At 46.5% G+C, this 16,237-nt stretch overlaps 1 protein-coding gene across 1 annotated transcript in view; it reads left to right on the top strand.

Moving 5' to 3' along the window:
* COL27A1 (collagen type XXVII alpha 1 chain) overlaps positions 1-16,237 on the top strand; it is a 168,403-nt gene that overhangs the window by 17,220 nt on the left and 134,946 nt on the right. The window contains exon 4 of the mRNA XM_026059675.1: positions 9,154-9,207. Coding sequence (XP_025915460.1) covers positions 9,154-9,207 — 54 coding nt within the window. The remainder of the gene's footprint in view (positions 1-9,153; positions 9,208-16,237) is intronic.

Raw genomic sequence — 16,237 nt, 5'->3', positions numbered from 1 at the left:
CCAACTTTCAGGAGGATTTGGTGTTCCAACCCAAGCCTTTCTCTGTATTGTATATGTGAGAGAGGGGTTGTGCATGTAAAATAAGTTTCTCCCAGACAGTCTTTGGTTGCCAAGTTCCAGCCTAGAGCAAATTTTTACAGCTGACTTCTTAAAATAGTGAAAGAAGGGTTACAATGGAAAAATTGAGACTAGCTTAAGGAACACAATCAACGGCACTTCAGCCTGCAGATGTGCTGCTCGTTGTTGCAGTAACACCTCAAACGAAAGGGTCATGTTTTGCAAGTATTCAAAGTGTGCTTACCTTTAAGCTCTGCATTTCGTGCCTTTCGCATCACAAAGTGGGGTGTTGATTTTTTTCCTTGTAATTTGGGTGGTGAGTTACTGTGGGGTCTGGGTTTTTCCTAAGGTTCCCATCACTGCCCCGAGGCGAAGGTTGCTGCCCTGGCCTCTGGGATGCTGTGTGGCCAGGCAGCTCTGGACTCCTGCCTCTTTGGCCCCTTTGGCTCCTCTGACTTCATAGGTGTAGATGCACATCCCTGGTCTAGTCTTGGCACTTGGAGAAGTTCTGCCAAGTCTCTGAGTAGACAGAATGAGCTTCAGCAGCTTTATCTTTGGCTTTCTGTTTTTGAGCAGTTTGTGGAGAGTCGTTTCAGGCATATTTCCAAGAGCAGAAATTCAGACAACTGTGAAACCTTTCTCTTAAAACATTGCCTACCTGTAACCGGTAAATGTGTGGCCTGTTCTGAGCCCAGTGAAACCCTGGGCTTTTCCACCTTCTTGCCCTAAAAGCGTTGTGAAGGTGACCGAGCTCCAAGTCCCCACTTCCCCTTGTAATTTAAAGAGCTTATTATTAAATTGGAGTGGAAAATCCCTCTCAGCTTGTGAATCATAGCGACCAAACTGATTCAGGCCATGGAGAGCTGAGAGAAGAGATGGCAGGATTTTTCCATCTGGTCTGAGAACAACTAGAGTCCTGAATTGAGGGAAGGGAGAACATCTCGAGTCTCTCTCTGGCCTTACCCTCTTTGACTGCTGGAAACAAAGTCGGCATTAAGGAGGGAAGGGGTATGGCTCTGCTGGAGCTGGCCGCTCTGCGGTGTTTGATCGCTTCCGTGACTCACTCGGAGATCTCCGTACAATACTTCGTTGACTATCTCTGACGTGGGAAGAGAAAGAGGAGAAAGGAGTGGAATCGAGATGACATGTTGAGAAATTAATGCAGCATTTATATGGCCAGAGGAGCGTGTTTCAGAACAAGTGCTGATAAATGCTTCGTGGTTGAGTAATTACCTGGCACTAGCCCCGTGTTACTGGGCAGGCGTTTCTGATGAGGTCAGTACAGCCCTTCCTGGTCTGGCGCACGACATCTCAGTCCACCACTTTCCCTGGATTGAGCAGATTATGGGCTGGGACCTGGCATGGGGATATACGAAGTCTGGCACAAGGGTGGAAGGATAAGACAGTGAGCAAGTTTGCCCACTTGTGTTACCTGATACAAGGCCTCTTCAAGACGACTGTTGCTCTGGGCAGGGGGAAGGGTGGGTGGAAAACTGCCTTCTGCCTTTTCCACGAGGATTTGGGCTACCTTGGAAATGATCAGTGTGCGCAGGCGGACTGGCAGCTGGCTGCTCCTTGCCTGTCCTCACCCCACAAGAGTGGTCTGGGGGTCTGCAAGGACAGTTTTGCTTCTGGGTGCTTTTCTCCTCCCAACACTAAAGGGTGGTTAAAGGAGAAGACAAGCGCTGCCCCCGTGGGGCTGTTGCTTGCCAGGCCGTGCTCCGGGGGAGGACAGGGCAGCACGCAGGTAACGTGGGGAACAGAAAGGGACCGGGAAAACCCAGCGTTGTCATCTTTGCGTGCTGGGAAGGTGGCCTGAGGTCTTCTCCCACCTTCTCCCAGTCCTGCATGTCCCGAGGCTGGGTCGGTTCAGAGCTGGTCCTGGCTCCCCGCCTTGCTTAGGTGCAGTGTCACCCTGAGAGCAGAGAGTAGCCGTGACCTGATGGGTGGTGGAGCGCAGGCGGAGATTGGGGGATTGGTTTTCTCTTTCTCCCCCCTTCCTGCACACAGGCTCAGGATGCAGCCATTGCAGCCCCAGGTGCTCCACAAGCTTTCCAGCTAGAGAGGATAATCCTGATGCTCCCTAAATCGGGGGCTGAACGACAGCCAGGGTCTGAATGACGGCCAGGTGTGAGGCTGGATTAATTGGGCACTGTGTGGTCTGCTCAATTCTGGCTTTTCGAATAATGCAGAAATGTAGTATCATCTTAGCTGTGCACAGGGCCCCTTCCCCACAGCTGGGGGAGGTATCCACGTGGTTAGAGGAATACGAGCAGCGGGCTAAAAGAATATCTTCACCTAGCAATAAGAGACAGCATCCTCTGTGGTTTAATCTGGGCAGCTGTCCTAAAAGACCACCGTGCTGCAGTGCAACAGGAAATGAAGACACTGTCCCACATGCAATTAATGGCAGAGCATTAATTCTTCAGGAATGCTGAGTTTCCTGGGCGGCTGAAAAAGGGAGGGTAATGTGCTCCTAAAAAAGAAAAATTGCTCGAGAGCCATTAATAACCACAGGCATTTGGGATCTCCGCTCTAAATCTCTTCTGAAGATGGGGAAAACGGCAAAAAAACCACCCGAGCATCGTGCTAAGTCAGGAACACAGCCCTGACTCAGCAGCTGGCACGCTTTCCTCTGAATCATCCCCACGGCTTCCCGCAGCACCTCGGCGGAGCCGAGCATGATCGCCCCTCCCGGCGCGGGGCCAGGCAGGTCTCTGCTGAGCTTGCAGGACGGCGGGACCCCGGCACATGGCTGCTTGGACAGCCACAAAAGAAAAACAAGGTTCTGTTGACAGCGTGTCGAGCCCTCGAGCCCTCACGAGGCCGTGATGCGATAGATGTTTTGGATTCTTCGGTGGACGGCGTTTCACTCGCTCCCTGGGATTTTGTTTATACCAGCAGTGGATTTGCTGGGGGGAGTTTGGGGGGCTGCAGCCTTCTCCGCTGCCCCTCAGCACCTCCTGCCATGGTGCTCTGTGCCATGTCGTAGAGCCGCTGGCCCTGGAGCAACCGTGGTCTGGCCGGGTTATATACAGCGTATACCACGTGGGCCTTTCTACTGCTATACAATAAGGCTGTAATTCTGCATGTTTCTGCCCACCACAGGCAAAAAGCCTCAAATTTCCTCTGTTGATAAACATCAGAGGGTTATTTTAGAGCAAGAAGATCCTACCTGAGGCTGGAAGGTATGGAGGAGCAGAGTGTGGCCACCTGAGCTAAGAGGCGGTGGAAGCCCTGAGTAAGGCCAGAGGTGCCAGGAGGGAGGGAGCGTGTCGCAGACACCTCCCCGAGCATCCCGGTCGGAAGAGTCACGGGGTGAGAGCGCAGTCGGCCGCCCAGGTTTCCATCTGCAGAGCGCGTTGCGCAGCCAGGAGCCCCGGGTTCGAACCCTGGTGGCGGCGTCCCAGACAGAGGTGGGGCGTTATTCTGGCAGGCAGCATTGTTTTAAAGGCAGATGTTTCGGAGCGTGTTCGCAGTCTAGACTGCTCCAGCTGCCATCTTCTGAATGAGCAGTTTGTCTTGGAGCCCAGCTCCTTGTATAACGAAGCAGACCTTGCCAATTTAGCGAGTGGGCAGGGGAGAAAGAGGTGATCGGGAACACTGATAAACTACAAAGTGCCTATTTCCAGCCCTCCTTGTACCAGAAAAGGCTGCTCAGGCTGACAGTGTATGATGAATTCAGGAACACACAATGTGTTTGAATGTCTTTTAATGAATGAGTCATGTTTTAAAAAAAGAAAAAAAAAAAAGGGAAAAAGAAATTGCACACTTTGTATAATACATGGGAAAAGTTTTAGCTTCGCTCACACAGTTGGGTCATAAATTTTTGCTAATTTAATCAGTACTCTTCCCAAAGGAAAACTTTGTCATAGGCAAATGATTAAGCATCACAGAGCTCTGTTTGCATAAAAGGAGGTTCATTTTGAGGAGCAGTAGCTGCAAGTGTCAGCGGGATATAGGTGCTGGGACTAATGTAGGGATGTATTCATATAAATATATATATACTTAACAAATCTGTAAAAATAGAAAAAGAGTGATGTAATTTGGGATCCCTTTATTTCTTCACACTCTTTCAGACTTCCTTCTGTGGTCTGAGCATGTCTGAGAGTCTGAAGTGTCTCATGCAGAGACTGTTCTTGAAACGTCTCTGTAAAAAAGCTGCTTTCATCAGGCAGGAATACTAATATTTTACCATTTGCTGTATTGTCACAGTATTAGAAACCCAGTTGTGACAAGGACTTTACTGTGACAGGTGTTGTACAGACCCAGAATTAATATCTATGTATTGCAGAGGTTATGTTATGAGTCTGGCTTTTCACCAACATCTTGGTTTCTATCAGAATTTTGAGGGCTTTTTCTCCTTAGCCTGCTTAAAACCATGGTGTGTCCAAATTTAAATCTGCCTTGGAAGAGAGAGTAACCCAAGTGCTGGTTTTTTTTCCCAAACCTCCAGGTTTGTTTTAGGCAGTGGTTCAAGCGAGGTTTTCATTCAGTTCCTCTCTGAGAAGTGCCTAGCAAGGACAGCCGTCCTTGGTGTTGCTGATATCGGAGGTAAGGAGGGGTTGATTTGTCCTTTGCGGACGAGCTCTTTTCCTTCTCTTCCATTCTGCTGAGCAGGGAAATGTTAATTCTAGCTCTTTCCCTGGAGCCGACCAGTCCCTGCATGCGGGTGCTTTTCAGAGTTACTAGACTAAATGGTGAATTTATAACATTGGCAGTAGCCTTGCATTTGAAATATGCCTCCTCTCCCTGCAGGAGGGAGGACAAAACACAGGTTCTCTATTTGCAGGTAATCACTGCTTAAAATTTTGTGCCAACGCAGGAAGAAGCTGTTGGTATGTTTTCTGAACTCACTTTTAAGATGACTTTCACCATATCCATTAGCATCTGAGAAAGAGGAATGTTCCCTCTTTCCTCTTCAGTCCTTTCAGTGTTTTGCAAACTGCAGCATGCCCACCCTGGAAATGCAGCCATTTCTGAGATAAAGGAGAACAAACAGTGCCACTAAACAGGGATACAGAAGAGGGAAGGGAGCAGTGTGTTGGAGAGATCCTAAAATACAGATGTGTTTGTCAGTGGAGTTGCACTGGAACACGATGGTCTGGGTGATCATTAGCTTATTTACTACTAGGCTGACCGCTTGCCCCGGGGGAAATGATTACAGGACTACCTAGCTCTCTGATAAGCTTGATTTACTAATGATTCAAAAGGAAGAGAGTCATTTCCCAAATCACCAGCACCAATTCCTGTGCCGATGATGTTTTCCTTGAAGTCTTCCCTGAACAGGCTCAGCCTTGCCCAGGCTTTGAGATCTGAAGGCACCTGAGCTCCCAGTGGTATTGCTGCAGGCAGAGGAAGCAGTGTGAGAAGCTTAGTGATGTGGGAGAGGCATAAACTAGCTAATCTCGGCAGCAAGAGGAAACAGTGAGATTTCTCTTGTCCTCAGGGTCCAATGTATTTTCCTTTCAGAGAACCTAGTTTAATTCTCCATTTGCAAATTGAAGCTCAAGAAGCTAGGAAAAAAAGTCCCTTTTGCACCAGAAAGTTTCCCAGCAGCAGCCTAGAATAAATCCTATAATCATTTGGTGGGATCAGTAGTCATTGCTAATGCTACCGTGGGAAAGTGAGAAGGGTTAAACTTTCATGTGGCTGCCATTAGTTGTTTCACAGAACTGTTCAGGCTGGTTAACAGTTTTGCTGTTTGGCCTGAGAAAAGAGTTGTTCTTCTGCCATGTTTCTCCTTGATCTCTGATTTTGCTTCATGTGATAACAGGGTGTGCGTTCTCCTCCCTCAGTTTGCAGAAAGGAGTAGGCAAGAAGCCACTGACTCAGAATTGAAATGGTGGGATTGGTGGTTTGCTGCAGTCAACTGTCAGCTTTGCAGAGCTCTCCAGGCATCCATGCGGTGGAAGGGTAGGAGCAGAGCAGCGTTGTCTCCCTCCAGCTGCCAGGAAGAGGAAACTCTCCTGTCTCTTGGAGCACTTCCCACTGCTCACGATAGACTTCCATGGGGATGCTCTAAAGGTTACAATGGAAAGGTCCATGTAGGCTCTGTTTGATTAATTTAACTCTTCCCTGCATCCCTCTGTGAGGGATGCAGATGGACATGTCTTTGAGCATAGGGACTGCCTGGGTTACCTGCAGGTGGGCTCTGGAGGCTTGCTGTGTGGTGGTTCTGTTGAGAAGCATCTCTTCTCCATGTCCTGGAGCCTTACATTTTAAGTGGGACTGTATCTATCATCCTTAAGTAGCTGGGCCCTGATCCAGCCTTATTTTTCCCTGGCTGCCTCTGCAGATGTGCTTTTCTCTTAGTGTGTATGTCAGCATTGCTCTCTCCGGTCAAAGCCAGTTGTCTGATGTGGGCCTCTTCTCTGAAAACTTGAGCTGGATGATATGTAGGCATACAGGCTTGAGGAGGAGTGAGTCACTAGAACGGCACAATACACATCCAGTCCAAGCACACGACCAAGTGACCATACGGGAAACTAGACCATGGCCTTGCAGTGCATCATGTTTCATGACAATTGCCCGTGTTCACCCGGTCACTGCAGTATCACGAGAGTCATCTTCTATCTTGAATTCCCTCCTACTTATCTGTGGTCACGCTCTTGCCCTATGCATGGCTTCATGGAGGAGCCACTCATCCCACAGCTGGCTTGTTCCTGTTCCCCTTCAGGAGAGGAAGAAAAGGTTGAAGGAAAGGTCACATCACAGATTAGACCAAAGTCAAGTGGCAGGAACGCCTGAGTTATGTATTGCTGTTTCTGTGCTGTCCCAGCCAAATGCCTTCCGCTAACTCCATATCCCCACTCCAGTGCAGGTATTAACTCTCTTCTTATTTATATGCTAGCTTCAGTTTATTCTGAACAGCCCACGTTTTTGGAGAACACTTGTACTCAAGTGGCCAAGTGCAGTTGCAGCTGCTGTTAGCAGGAAGGTGGAAGAGGTCGCCTCAAGTTTGGTACGCCAGGAACGCTGTTCTGAGGAGATGGTTGCATCTTCCTTTTTGCTGCTGCTTTTAGGGGTAAATAGGGATGGCTTTTAATGGAAAAGAGATTAAGGATTTGAATTCACCTTTGTTTAACTCCGTTAACCATCACTGCATCAGTTGCATTGGATTCATGTTTTGATAGCTATCTTCCCAACTAAAAGGGCAAAGGGTTTTTTTAAATAAAAGCTTGGATTCTGGATCTACCAGGCTTAAAAAATACTATGATTATGTGTCTTTTGCACAGCTGCATAATTGTATTATGCGCAAGGCTGAGTTGGCGCCATGGCCAGTTAAAATGGTGTGTGTGTGTGTGTGTGTTGTTAAAAATGAAGGTCAGCTGTATCAACGAGAATGGTTAATGCAAGGACCAGTAATACCGTGTTAGCCAGCAATAGGCAACTTGCAAAGGGGTTGGATAAATGTGTCCCAACCCATAGGGACTGGGCTAGAAACCTCCAGACCTGGGAGCAGGCAGTGCTGGGCAGTAGCAGTGAGTGCTACAGTAGCAGTCTGGGTGCGCCAGTATGGGAAATGAGCTCTAACACTTCTAAAACAATCATTTTCTTGTCATCTTTACTATAAATGGAAATAACTTCCGAAAGACATGTTCTGATTCATTTGATGTGCTGTCAAATTAGTAGCACAGAGAGGATGACCCTGGGCGTTGCCTGCTTCTCCCCCTGGCTATTTCTTATTGTACTAAGGTTTGGCTGGATGTCTTCTAAAAGGTCTCTTTGATATCAATTAATTTGTTGCTCATCTGCCGTATAGGAGGGCTGGTAAAATTAGGGAGTGCTTATTCACCGGAGCTATCTGGATGGTTCAGCCAGGTTTTCTCTGTTTGAAATCTTATCTTGGGGATGAGACTTAGGGTGGGGATCTCCAGGGTTTATTTTAGTTACTAAATCACACTCTTGGTGACTCCTGAAAACTGCATTAGTGATGATGAACTTTTAGCTCTTCCTCTGGGCCAGTAACGCTCTGCAGCATCTGAGCGGTTCTGCTGGGCAATGCTTCGGCCTCGGAGAGGGCTCACCCTCTCCGTGAGACCCGCCTGCCTTCCCCACGGAGCGCTGCTCCTGGGAAGAGCTCCCTGGACCGCCACGTGGTCAGAGAGTTCAGGCTGCCTTCCAGACATCCTTCATCTGCTGCTCTGAATCTCTCTCTCCTCGCAAAAAATGAAAACCCATCTTTTGTGACAAGCTACTAGAATATAAATCCTCTGGGAGACACTTTAATTAGCAGTTATTCTTGTCAGATATGTTTGGCTTGAGGAAAAAAAGTTTCGAAGAGTTATTAGGAGTTGCAAGCGGCTCTCTGGAAATTTGAATTCTCTAGTCCATTGAAAAATGAATAAATAAATGAATAAATTCAAAGGAGTTCAAACCTCATTGGTTAAGTATTTTTCCCTAACCTGTTTCAGATCAGTGCACAGCTGGGCACCTGATATCTCCACTTTGTTCTCACCCTCTTCCAAGAAGCCCTGCTACTCTGACATGTCTGAGTTGACCTCCCCTATATTATAGAGCCATACTTAAGAATTTCCAACATTGACACCAATTTTATTACATTTTATAACACGCTGCTTTAAAATATGAAGTGCTGGGATGTGATTATGTTACAACTCATATAGGGACCTACACTACCAAGAACTGTGCTTCCTCAGCTGGTATTTATTACAACGCACAGTGTTCCTCCCTCGCCAAGGTGCTAACACATTACTTCTGTTGTGTGCTAGCACGTAGCAGGAAAATCCGAAGCTGAGACAGTTGTTACCCCTGTGTTACAGCACAGGTCCAGGAAGCTGGAAGTGTGAAACCCAGCTGTGATCACAGGAATGCAGTCCACAGCAAGATGATGTGAACACTCAGTCTCTGGTCTATGGAAACAAATGGTGCTGCAAATGTTATTGTGCATGGCTTTTATCCCTTTACGGCGATAATGTAAGCTGAAGGGAATTTCTGGCCTTTGTGTTATAACTGATCCTTCTCCCAAGGTCTTCTTCAAGCAGTTGTAATATGGGTTTCTCTGAAACACTGTCAAGAACACCATCCTGTTGTAGAACTGTGAATAATACTTTTTTTTTTTTCCCCCCCTCCTAGGGTCCACCAGGTCTACCGGGCTTACCAGGACCACCTGGCAAGAGAGGATCCCGAGTAAGTGGTTTAAAAATTTCTCTACATCTCTACCTGCATCCACTTGTCCTGCTGCTGGTGTCTGGTCTTAGGGCTGTCACTGAGTAGTGCTTGCTTCAAGCCCAGCTGTTGATGTTTGGCCTTCCTCCTTTCTTTCATTCCCTTTTGAAGGTTTTTAGGAGACCGCACTTGGGTGATTTGCAGCCTCTCCAAGCTAAGGTTTGGCATCAGCAAAGGCTGGGGATGAATGTTTCAGAATGCCTGTCAGTAGGATGAGCTCTGTCTCTCTCACCATTTTGTCTCTGTCATCCACTCCTTGCAAGCCCGGTGCTGATACTGGCTTTGGATGCTTTCCCCTCTCTATCTTTCAGTCCCCCAGATTCCCAAAATTGCTTCCTTTGAGGTTTTTCACTGTCACTGTGCCTTCACTAGTGGGACCAAGGTCTGAGACCTTGGTCTGGGACCATAGGCCCATCACACAAAGATGAACTACTGCGTTTTCCAAACAGAAACCTTCTCTTTGACTCATTTTCAGGCTCTACAACAAAATGCCTGAACTGATCCTCAATATCCATTGCAAAATCCTGAATTATTTCCTTCTGTGCTAAATTCTGATGCAGATTTTTGAGCATTGGGTGCAATGCTGAGGAAGTAGCTGGCGTTGAGTGCTGTTGCTAGGTGTGTTATATGAGAAAGGCTTTCTGCATTGGCCCAGCTGCAGAAGCAGTCTCTCAAAGCAGGGCTGCACCCTGTACCTGGATACATTTAGCTCTTGGCATCATTTTCATGATAGCAAGGTGCTGTCGCACAGGGTGTGGTCATGAAACCCATTTCCTGTGCACTGAACTGATGTGGGTTGGGAAGCAAAAGATGCAAGTGTCTGAGACTGAAAGGAATGAAAACTTGGAATTGTGATCCAGGCAGCATCCTGGACTGGCAGCAGAGGGAGATTTGCTCACACATGCTTGGCAAAAACTCAACCCCATGTAAGGTCTTTAAAGAAAAACCAAAAAGTTAAGATTTAGAAGGCTGGTGTTCCCTAAGTATACTTGTTACAACCCTGTGAGATCTTGCAGTAGCTGGTAAAGATAAATGCATCGTCTTTCTATACCAGTAGAACCCAAAAGGTTTTCAGGAGCCCTGCAGCATGGGCGTGGATATCAACAGACTCGAATACTGCTTTTGGCCATCAGCATAAGGCATTAGATATCATCTGGCTCAGGTGTGCTTTATGGATAGGATAATTAATTCCACATCTGGATATTTTCTTTAGTGAAACATCAGCAACTCGGCACAACCGGTCATACAGACCTCATGTCTTCTGTTGACAAATATCTGAGCAGCGACCACATGAGCAAATTGACTGGAGCTTGCCACTCCTATAAAGTCCCCAATAAGGCTAAAAGTTTGCTCTTTACACCGTTCATTTCATTCACAGCGGGTGTTTGGTATTACCTCTTGCAGTCCTGTGGTATGCAATCTAGACTCCGTGGCTGGAGATCCCCGCTGCATCCCCTGCCTGCCATGTGAATGACCAACTTTCAGCTCTACATCCAAATTCCACTACCTACCAAAACTTGTTTTGCTAGAAGAAAAAAAAGAAAAAAAAAAAGCATTGTGGCAGTCACGTCATAACTCTTTCCATGTTGTTGCCTAGCTGTGGCATGCTCCATCGTATATTCAAGAAGATCCCTTGAAGGGCAATAAGCAACAAAGGATTTCTGAGTTCAGTCCCCAGCAGAGGTGCTGAGAGTCAGCCCAGAAAAGAGTTCCCGGTTAGGAAGTGTTCAGCACAGCTGAGCCTGGCTTGGCACAGACCTCTGCAAAGAGACTGTGCAAATTTTGGGAGGGGGCAAAAGGATTGCTCTGTAAATGTTTTGCCTGGAGCCCTGGAGACTAAACTGCTCTGTGCATATGTTGTTTTGGCTTTGCAACATGTTTCTAGTATTTTTTCTTGTGGCTCTTTGGGGTTTAAGGATTTAACTGCAAGGAAGAAGAGCTGCCAGAAACTAAGACAGGCTTAGGGGAATTTTTTATCTTTTGCTTTTGTTGTGCATGATCCATGTAAAGATAAGTGTGCAACATGGCGGGGGGTATGTTCTACCTCTGCTTAACCTGATCCTCAAACCAGCCTGGACCTTCTGAGGAGAGGGGAACTTTGCATGCAAATTTGCAATGCTGGATGCTGGGGGAAGGGAAGGGTTTCTCCTTGTCACCAGTGCAGTTTATGGCCTAAAGCAGGAGACATAATTGCCCTTGTTCTAGCTTGCATAATTTCTACATTATTAATGCTTACATGCAATTACTTGGCTCACTTGAAAATCTAGCCATAGCATTTGACTCTTGACTTTCTGGAGCTGTGAAGTCCATAAAGTGGCTCTCTTGTTGATGTAGCGCAGTATTTCCGCTCCTTGAATTCTGTGTTGCTGCTGTTATACTTTCCTTTCTCCCCCCATATTGGAAAGAGTAAAATGAAAGCTCAGATCAGCTTTTGCTTTGAGGGTGAGATTGTGGTCAGTGACAGTTTATAAGAAGAGCTGGCTGATCTCATGACTCTGTCTCCTTGTTTCCAGCAGATAAACATCTCTAGACATAGCTTGCCTGCACAGTCTGGATGTTGCTCTTCCATGTAAGCAAATGCCCCTGGTTCACAATAGCAAATGCCAGTCTTTGTAATGGAATGAAAAGGGTTGGGTTCAGGACGCATCTCGGCATTAAAATGCAGTCCAGTGTAGAGAAGCTGAGCAGATAGTGGCAGTGTTCTTGAAAATGACATTTCCTTGATTTTTTGAAGGCTGACCCTCATTTTAGGCAAATGGAATTAATTGTACGCCCTATCAGTCAGCATCAGAGACCCGCTAAGACAGGTGAAGATGTGAAGGCAAAGATGAAAGCGGGTGTTTCATGTTCTCTTTACTCCATAGGGGACTCCAAGGGAAAGCAGTGAAAATGCTGCACCACTGATCACTGGAAATTATGCCTAATGACATTTTTTTTCAAATGCTCCGCAAGCCTGTGTAGATACTACTGCATTGGTTATGTGTTCTTTACAGGAAAGCTTTTTCTCTAGCTATATCCAACTAGATCTTTTTCAGCTTTTGTGTTTGTGTTAAAGAACCTGAGGAGTAAAGAAGAAATCTGTCCACACTGTTTCTCCTCAAAAGAATGTACTTTGTGCACTGGCAAGTGTCTGTATATGATCTGAGATGCTTCTTGAAGGCAATGGCTATTTTAGCAGCGTGAGGTTTACTCAAGCTTGTGTGATGAGAGAGCGCTTTGCCAGGCAGGCCTGGGACAGCTATTCTGCAGTTGTACGTGTGGCGCTCGGGTGCGCACTCAGCAGCCCGAGCAGAGCAGTTTTGTTTAGATGATGGGTATTGCACTTCAGCGCAGAATGTTTTTCTGCTGATGACCTTTACATTTCTTCAAACACAAAGGTTTAGTGGGGAGGCGGTGGCAGAGGCTGGGTTTTTACTAGCGGGGCTGTGCTAACAAGCTGTACAAGCAACTGTCAACAAAGGGCTCCCAGCGGAGCAATAACTCCTGCCCCGCTGCAGCTTTCTCCTGCCTCACCCAGGGCTCGGTTAGCTTCTCCTGCAAGGCTGGCTGCAGCAGGGGCTCTGGCCAGCACCTCTGTCCATCACAAACTGGGGTTCTGGGCAGTCCTCGCTGATCTAGTGAGGCCAGCGGTGTACCCAGGATTTAATAAGGTTTGCAGAAAAGTACTTTGAGCTATGATGCTTGCATTTAAAGGCCACCTTCTGCCCCAGTGCTATGTAAACCCTAGTTACCTGTCCCCCCGTGTGAAGGAGGCAGCAAGCCAACAGCTGAGAGAAGCAGCAGGAGTCCAGCCGATGGCTTTCCTTGCAGAGCAGTGAGAAACTTCCCAAGGCACTTCAGTAATTTAGAAAGCTGCATCCCACTGGAAGTCAGCCTCCCCCTCTAGTATGTTGGTGAGGAAACTGAGGTAGAAGGGGAATGTTTTACCCATGTTCACACAACAGACCGGAGGCAGAATTTGGAATAAGGCCACACAGCCTGGCACACTGCAGCTGCTCTTGTTTTAACCTCCCTTAAGCAGAACAACGCAGGATGAATACAAAAGGGCAGGTAGAGAAAACGTGTCTGTGTTCATGGATGCTTTGGGATGCTCTTACCATCCTACTGTGAACCTCAGCAGCTTGAAAGCTTGCAGGCTCCTCATGTGACGTGTCCTTGTTACATTTTGTCTGTGGTTGCAAAAAATCTCCCTTTCCCATCAAAATGCAAGGCTTCCCCCCTAAAACAAGCAAGAATTTAGTCGACTGTTCAGGTTCTCCGATATCCTCGTTCCAGTAGGAAGGTTTTCCAATTTCTGAGAAGAAATGTTTAAAGAAACAGTTTGTTTGGCTTCATTTCAAATATTTAGCTCATTTTTTAGCAAGCCAAAGGTCAGAGTGGGATCTGCAGGTCAGGAGCAGAAAAAATTGCTTTACATAGTGAAACCCCAAGACCTAATGAGTTTTGAATGAGTGGTTATTCCTCTGACTGAAGTTTTCTAGCATTTAACAGGAGTTTGGAGGATTGTTGGGTTTTTTCCTTTTTCCTCCCCCTTGTGAATGTTGGAGGGACGAGGGAGCCGTGCACAGTTGCACTTTTGTTAGTTTGTGCGGGCCGTGAACCAGTACAAATAAAAGCGCTTCTGTGAGCAGGGTCCCCTCTACAGGCACGTCACCGAGATGAACTCGATGGCACAGTGTCGTTCTCCAATAGATATCGTTCACGTGCAAGACATTCCAGGGAGATTACAAACCCGTCACCTTTGGGGAACCCCCTCGTTTGGAGAACACATTTGGGGGATTGTTCTCGGTGCCTGCTGTCCCATGACAAAATTTTCCATGGAATTTCTGGTGCGAAGCTTGGAAGATTTCAGACGCAAGGCGGCTTGTTGCTGGACTGGATTGTTTCAGCAGTTAGGAGGGAGCCAAAGCGAGTGGGTAAAAAGGCACGCTTGTGACTAGTAATACGTGCTGTGGGATTTCTCATTCAGTGGTCTCAGTGTTGCCCCATCCTGTGCATAGAAAGAGAAGCAGAACTAATATTGATATTGATAATAAGTATGTTTAGGAGAATCCTGATTTCTAGAGATGAATGGGAAATTGAATTAAATCCAGGAGAGCCTGAGAAGAATACAGCAATTAACTGTAGAACTAACTGCAGAGCAATTAACTCTTGAATTGCTTCTTTGTGGAAAGATGGCTAATGGGAGCACCGACTGGAGACCGGGTGATTCTGCTGGGTGCCATAAGAGATGAGTTCTGAATATTGGATTGGGTTTAAGAAAATGACGGCGGGTAGCTTGGGGCATGATGACGGCTATTAGGGTTTGCAGATTGGGGCAGGGATTAATTTGTAGGGCCTGCCTGTTCAGATTTTGTGTTGCTAACAGCTCCTGAGGCGGATGCTGTCCTGTACCTTTTGTTACTCACCCGTCTAACTGTACCACACTGCATCTTCCTCCTCTGCCAAGAATGTGGGTGTAATCGTAGATTCGGGACTAACCATGTTGGAACATATCAAGATCAGTTATTTTTACCATTTTTAGGACTACTGCCAGACTACGCCCTTTTCTCTCCACAGTTGAGAGCACAGTTTCAAATGCTGAGCACAGTCCCTAGACTCGGTTCCAGCAGTTTCTTGTTTGCCGGGCTGGCTTCCCCACTGTCACTTAATCAGCAGGATGTGGCTACTTCTCACTAGGATAAGACCACATTGGTCTTTGGGAATGGGATGGGTTTCTGATTATACACCACGAGTCTCATTGAATCCAGTGGTAACGTCCCCATCTTGTATGTCAGGAGCCTGCGTTTTCCGTAATGGCATGTTTGTCACTGGATACTGGGACTCTTCTTTCTCTTCCTCCCTTCTTTTCCATCCAGCTTTTGGTTAAGGCTTTTTATGACTTTGTTGCTGTGCTTTGGGATAGTCTCTTCCAGACCTAAACCAAACTTTGCTGGAGGCATGATTATAGTCTGTTACCCAAGAGTTCTCGATCAGCAGCCGAGCTTCCTATGTTCCAGGTTTCCTGCTGGAAACTCTGTCGTTTTCAGCTAGAAGTTGCACCAAACCATGCTGGTCCTTCTGGCCTGACACTGTTTTTAGCCTGCCCTAGACTATGGTGGAGCACAGATTTCAAATAACTGCACTGAAAAGGGCTTTGAGCCAAGCTGCTTGACTCCAAAGTTGAATAACAGCTGAACTCCCTCCTCAGATCTAGCAGCAGTCTAGATTTATGAACCTTGCTCAGAACTACCTGATTATTGCTTATGGGTAAGGACTTTTTAGGAACTTGCCTTTTATTACTGTTCTAATTTCTGTCACTTATATTAATCTTCTTCCATATTTAGGACCTGGAAGACTTGGGTTCAAGCCCTTTTGTTGCCACAGACTTTTTACATTACCTTAGGCAGCACATTAAATCTCTGTTTCAGTCTCCTACCCGATTAGATGAACAGATGATGCTATATTTTACTAGGAAGATGAATTTAAGACTACCAGGTGCCCAATTACTCTGGCTACAGCAGCTGTGTGGATTTTCAGATGGCAACTTGATACTCAAACACCTTTATTTTAATTAAAGCTGTTTCAATTTCATTTGAGGTTTGTAAACTATAAGAGAGTTTCAGGCTGAGAATTTGGAAGGAAATTAAAAATGGGACAGCAAAAGTATTTGGGGACAGAACTGCCATTTAAAAAGTTTGGCCTCAACATTATAACTGAACAGCAGAGCAGCATAAGTTGTAAAAGAGTGTTGAGCATTCATCAGCTGTCTATACCACAAGATATACTAGAAAGCTAAATAAAAAACCCATTACTTTGTATTGCAGTGTGTAAAAATAAAACTGAATAAACATTAGCACAGTGGTGTTCTTTCAAGAGAGACCAAGGGCACTGAACTTGGATGGCAGTTGCATGTTAACTGCAGTGATCTTCCCTGGAAATCCGACCCTGAAGATTTTGGCCCTGCATATGTTAGAGTGCTCATTCGAAATATTACAGCTTTCTGAGGAAC

This window comes from Apteryx rowi, unplaced genomic scaffold (genome assembly GCF_003343035.1).
Source record: "Apteryx rowi isolate R43461 unplaced genomic scaffold, aptRow1 scaffold_16, whole genome shotgun sequence".
Taxonomy (NCBI): Eukaryota; Metazoa; Chordata; class Aves; order Apterygiformes; family Apterygidae; genus Apteryx; species Apteryx rowi.
Note: the sequence above shows the minus strand (reverse complement) of the source record. Positions and strands in the feature narration are given on the sequence as shown.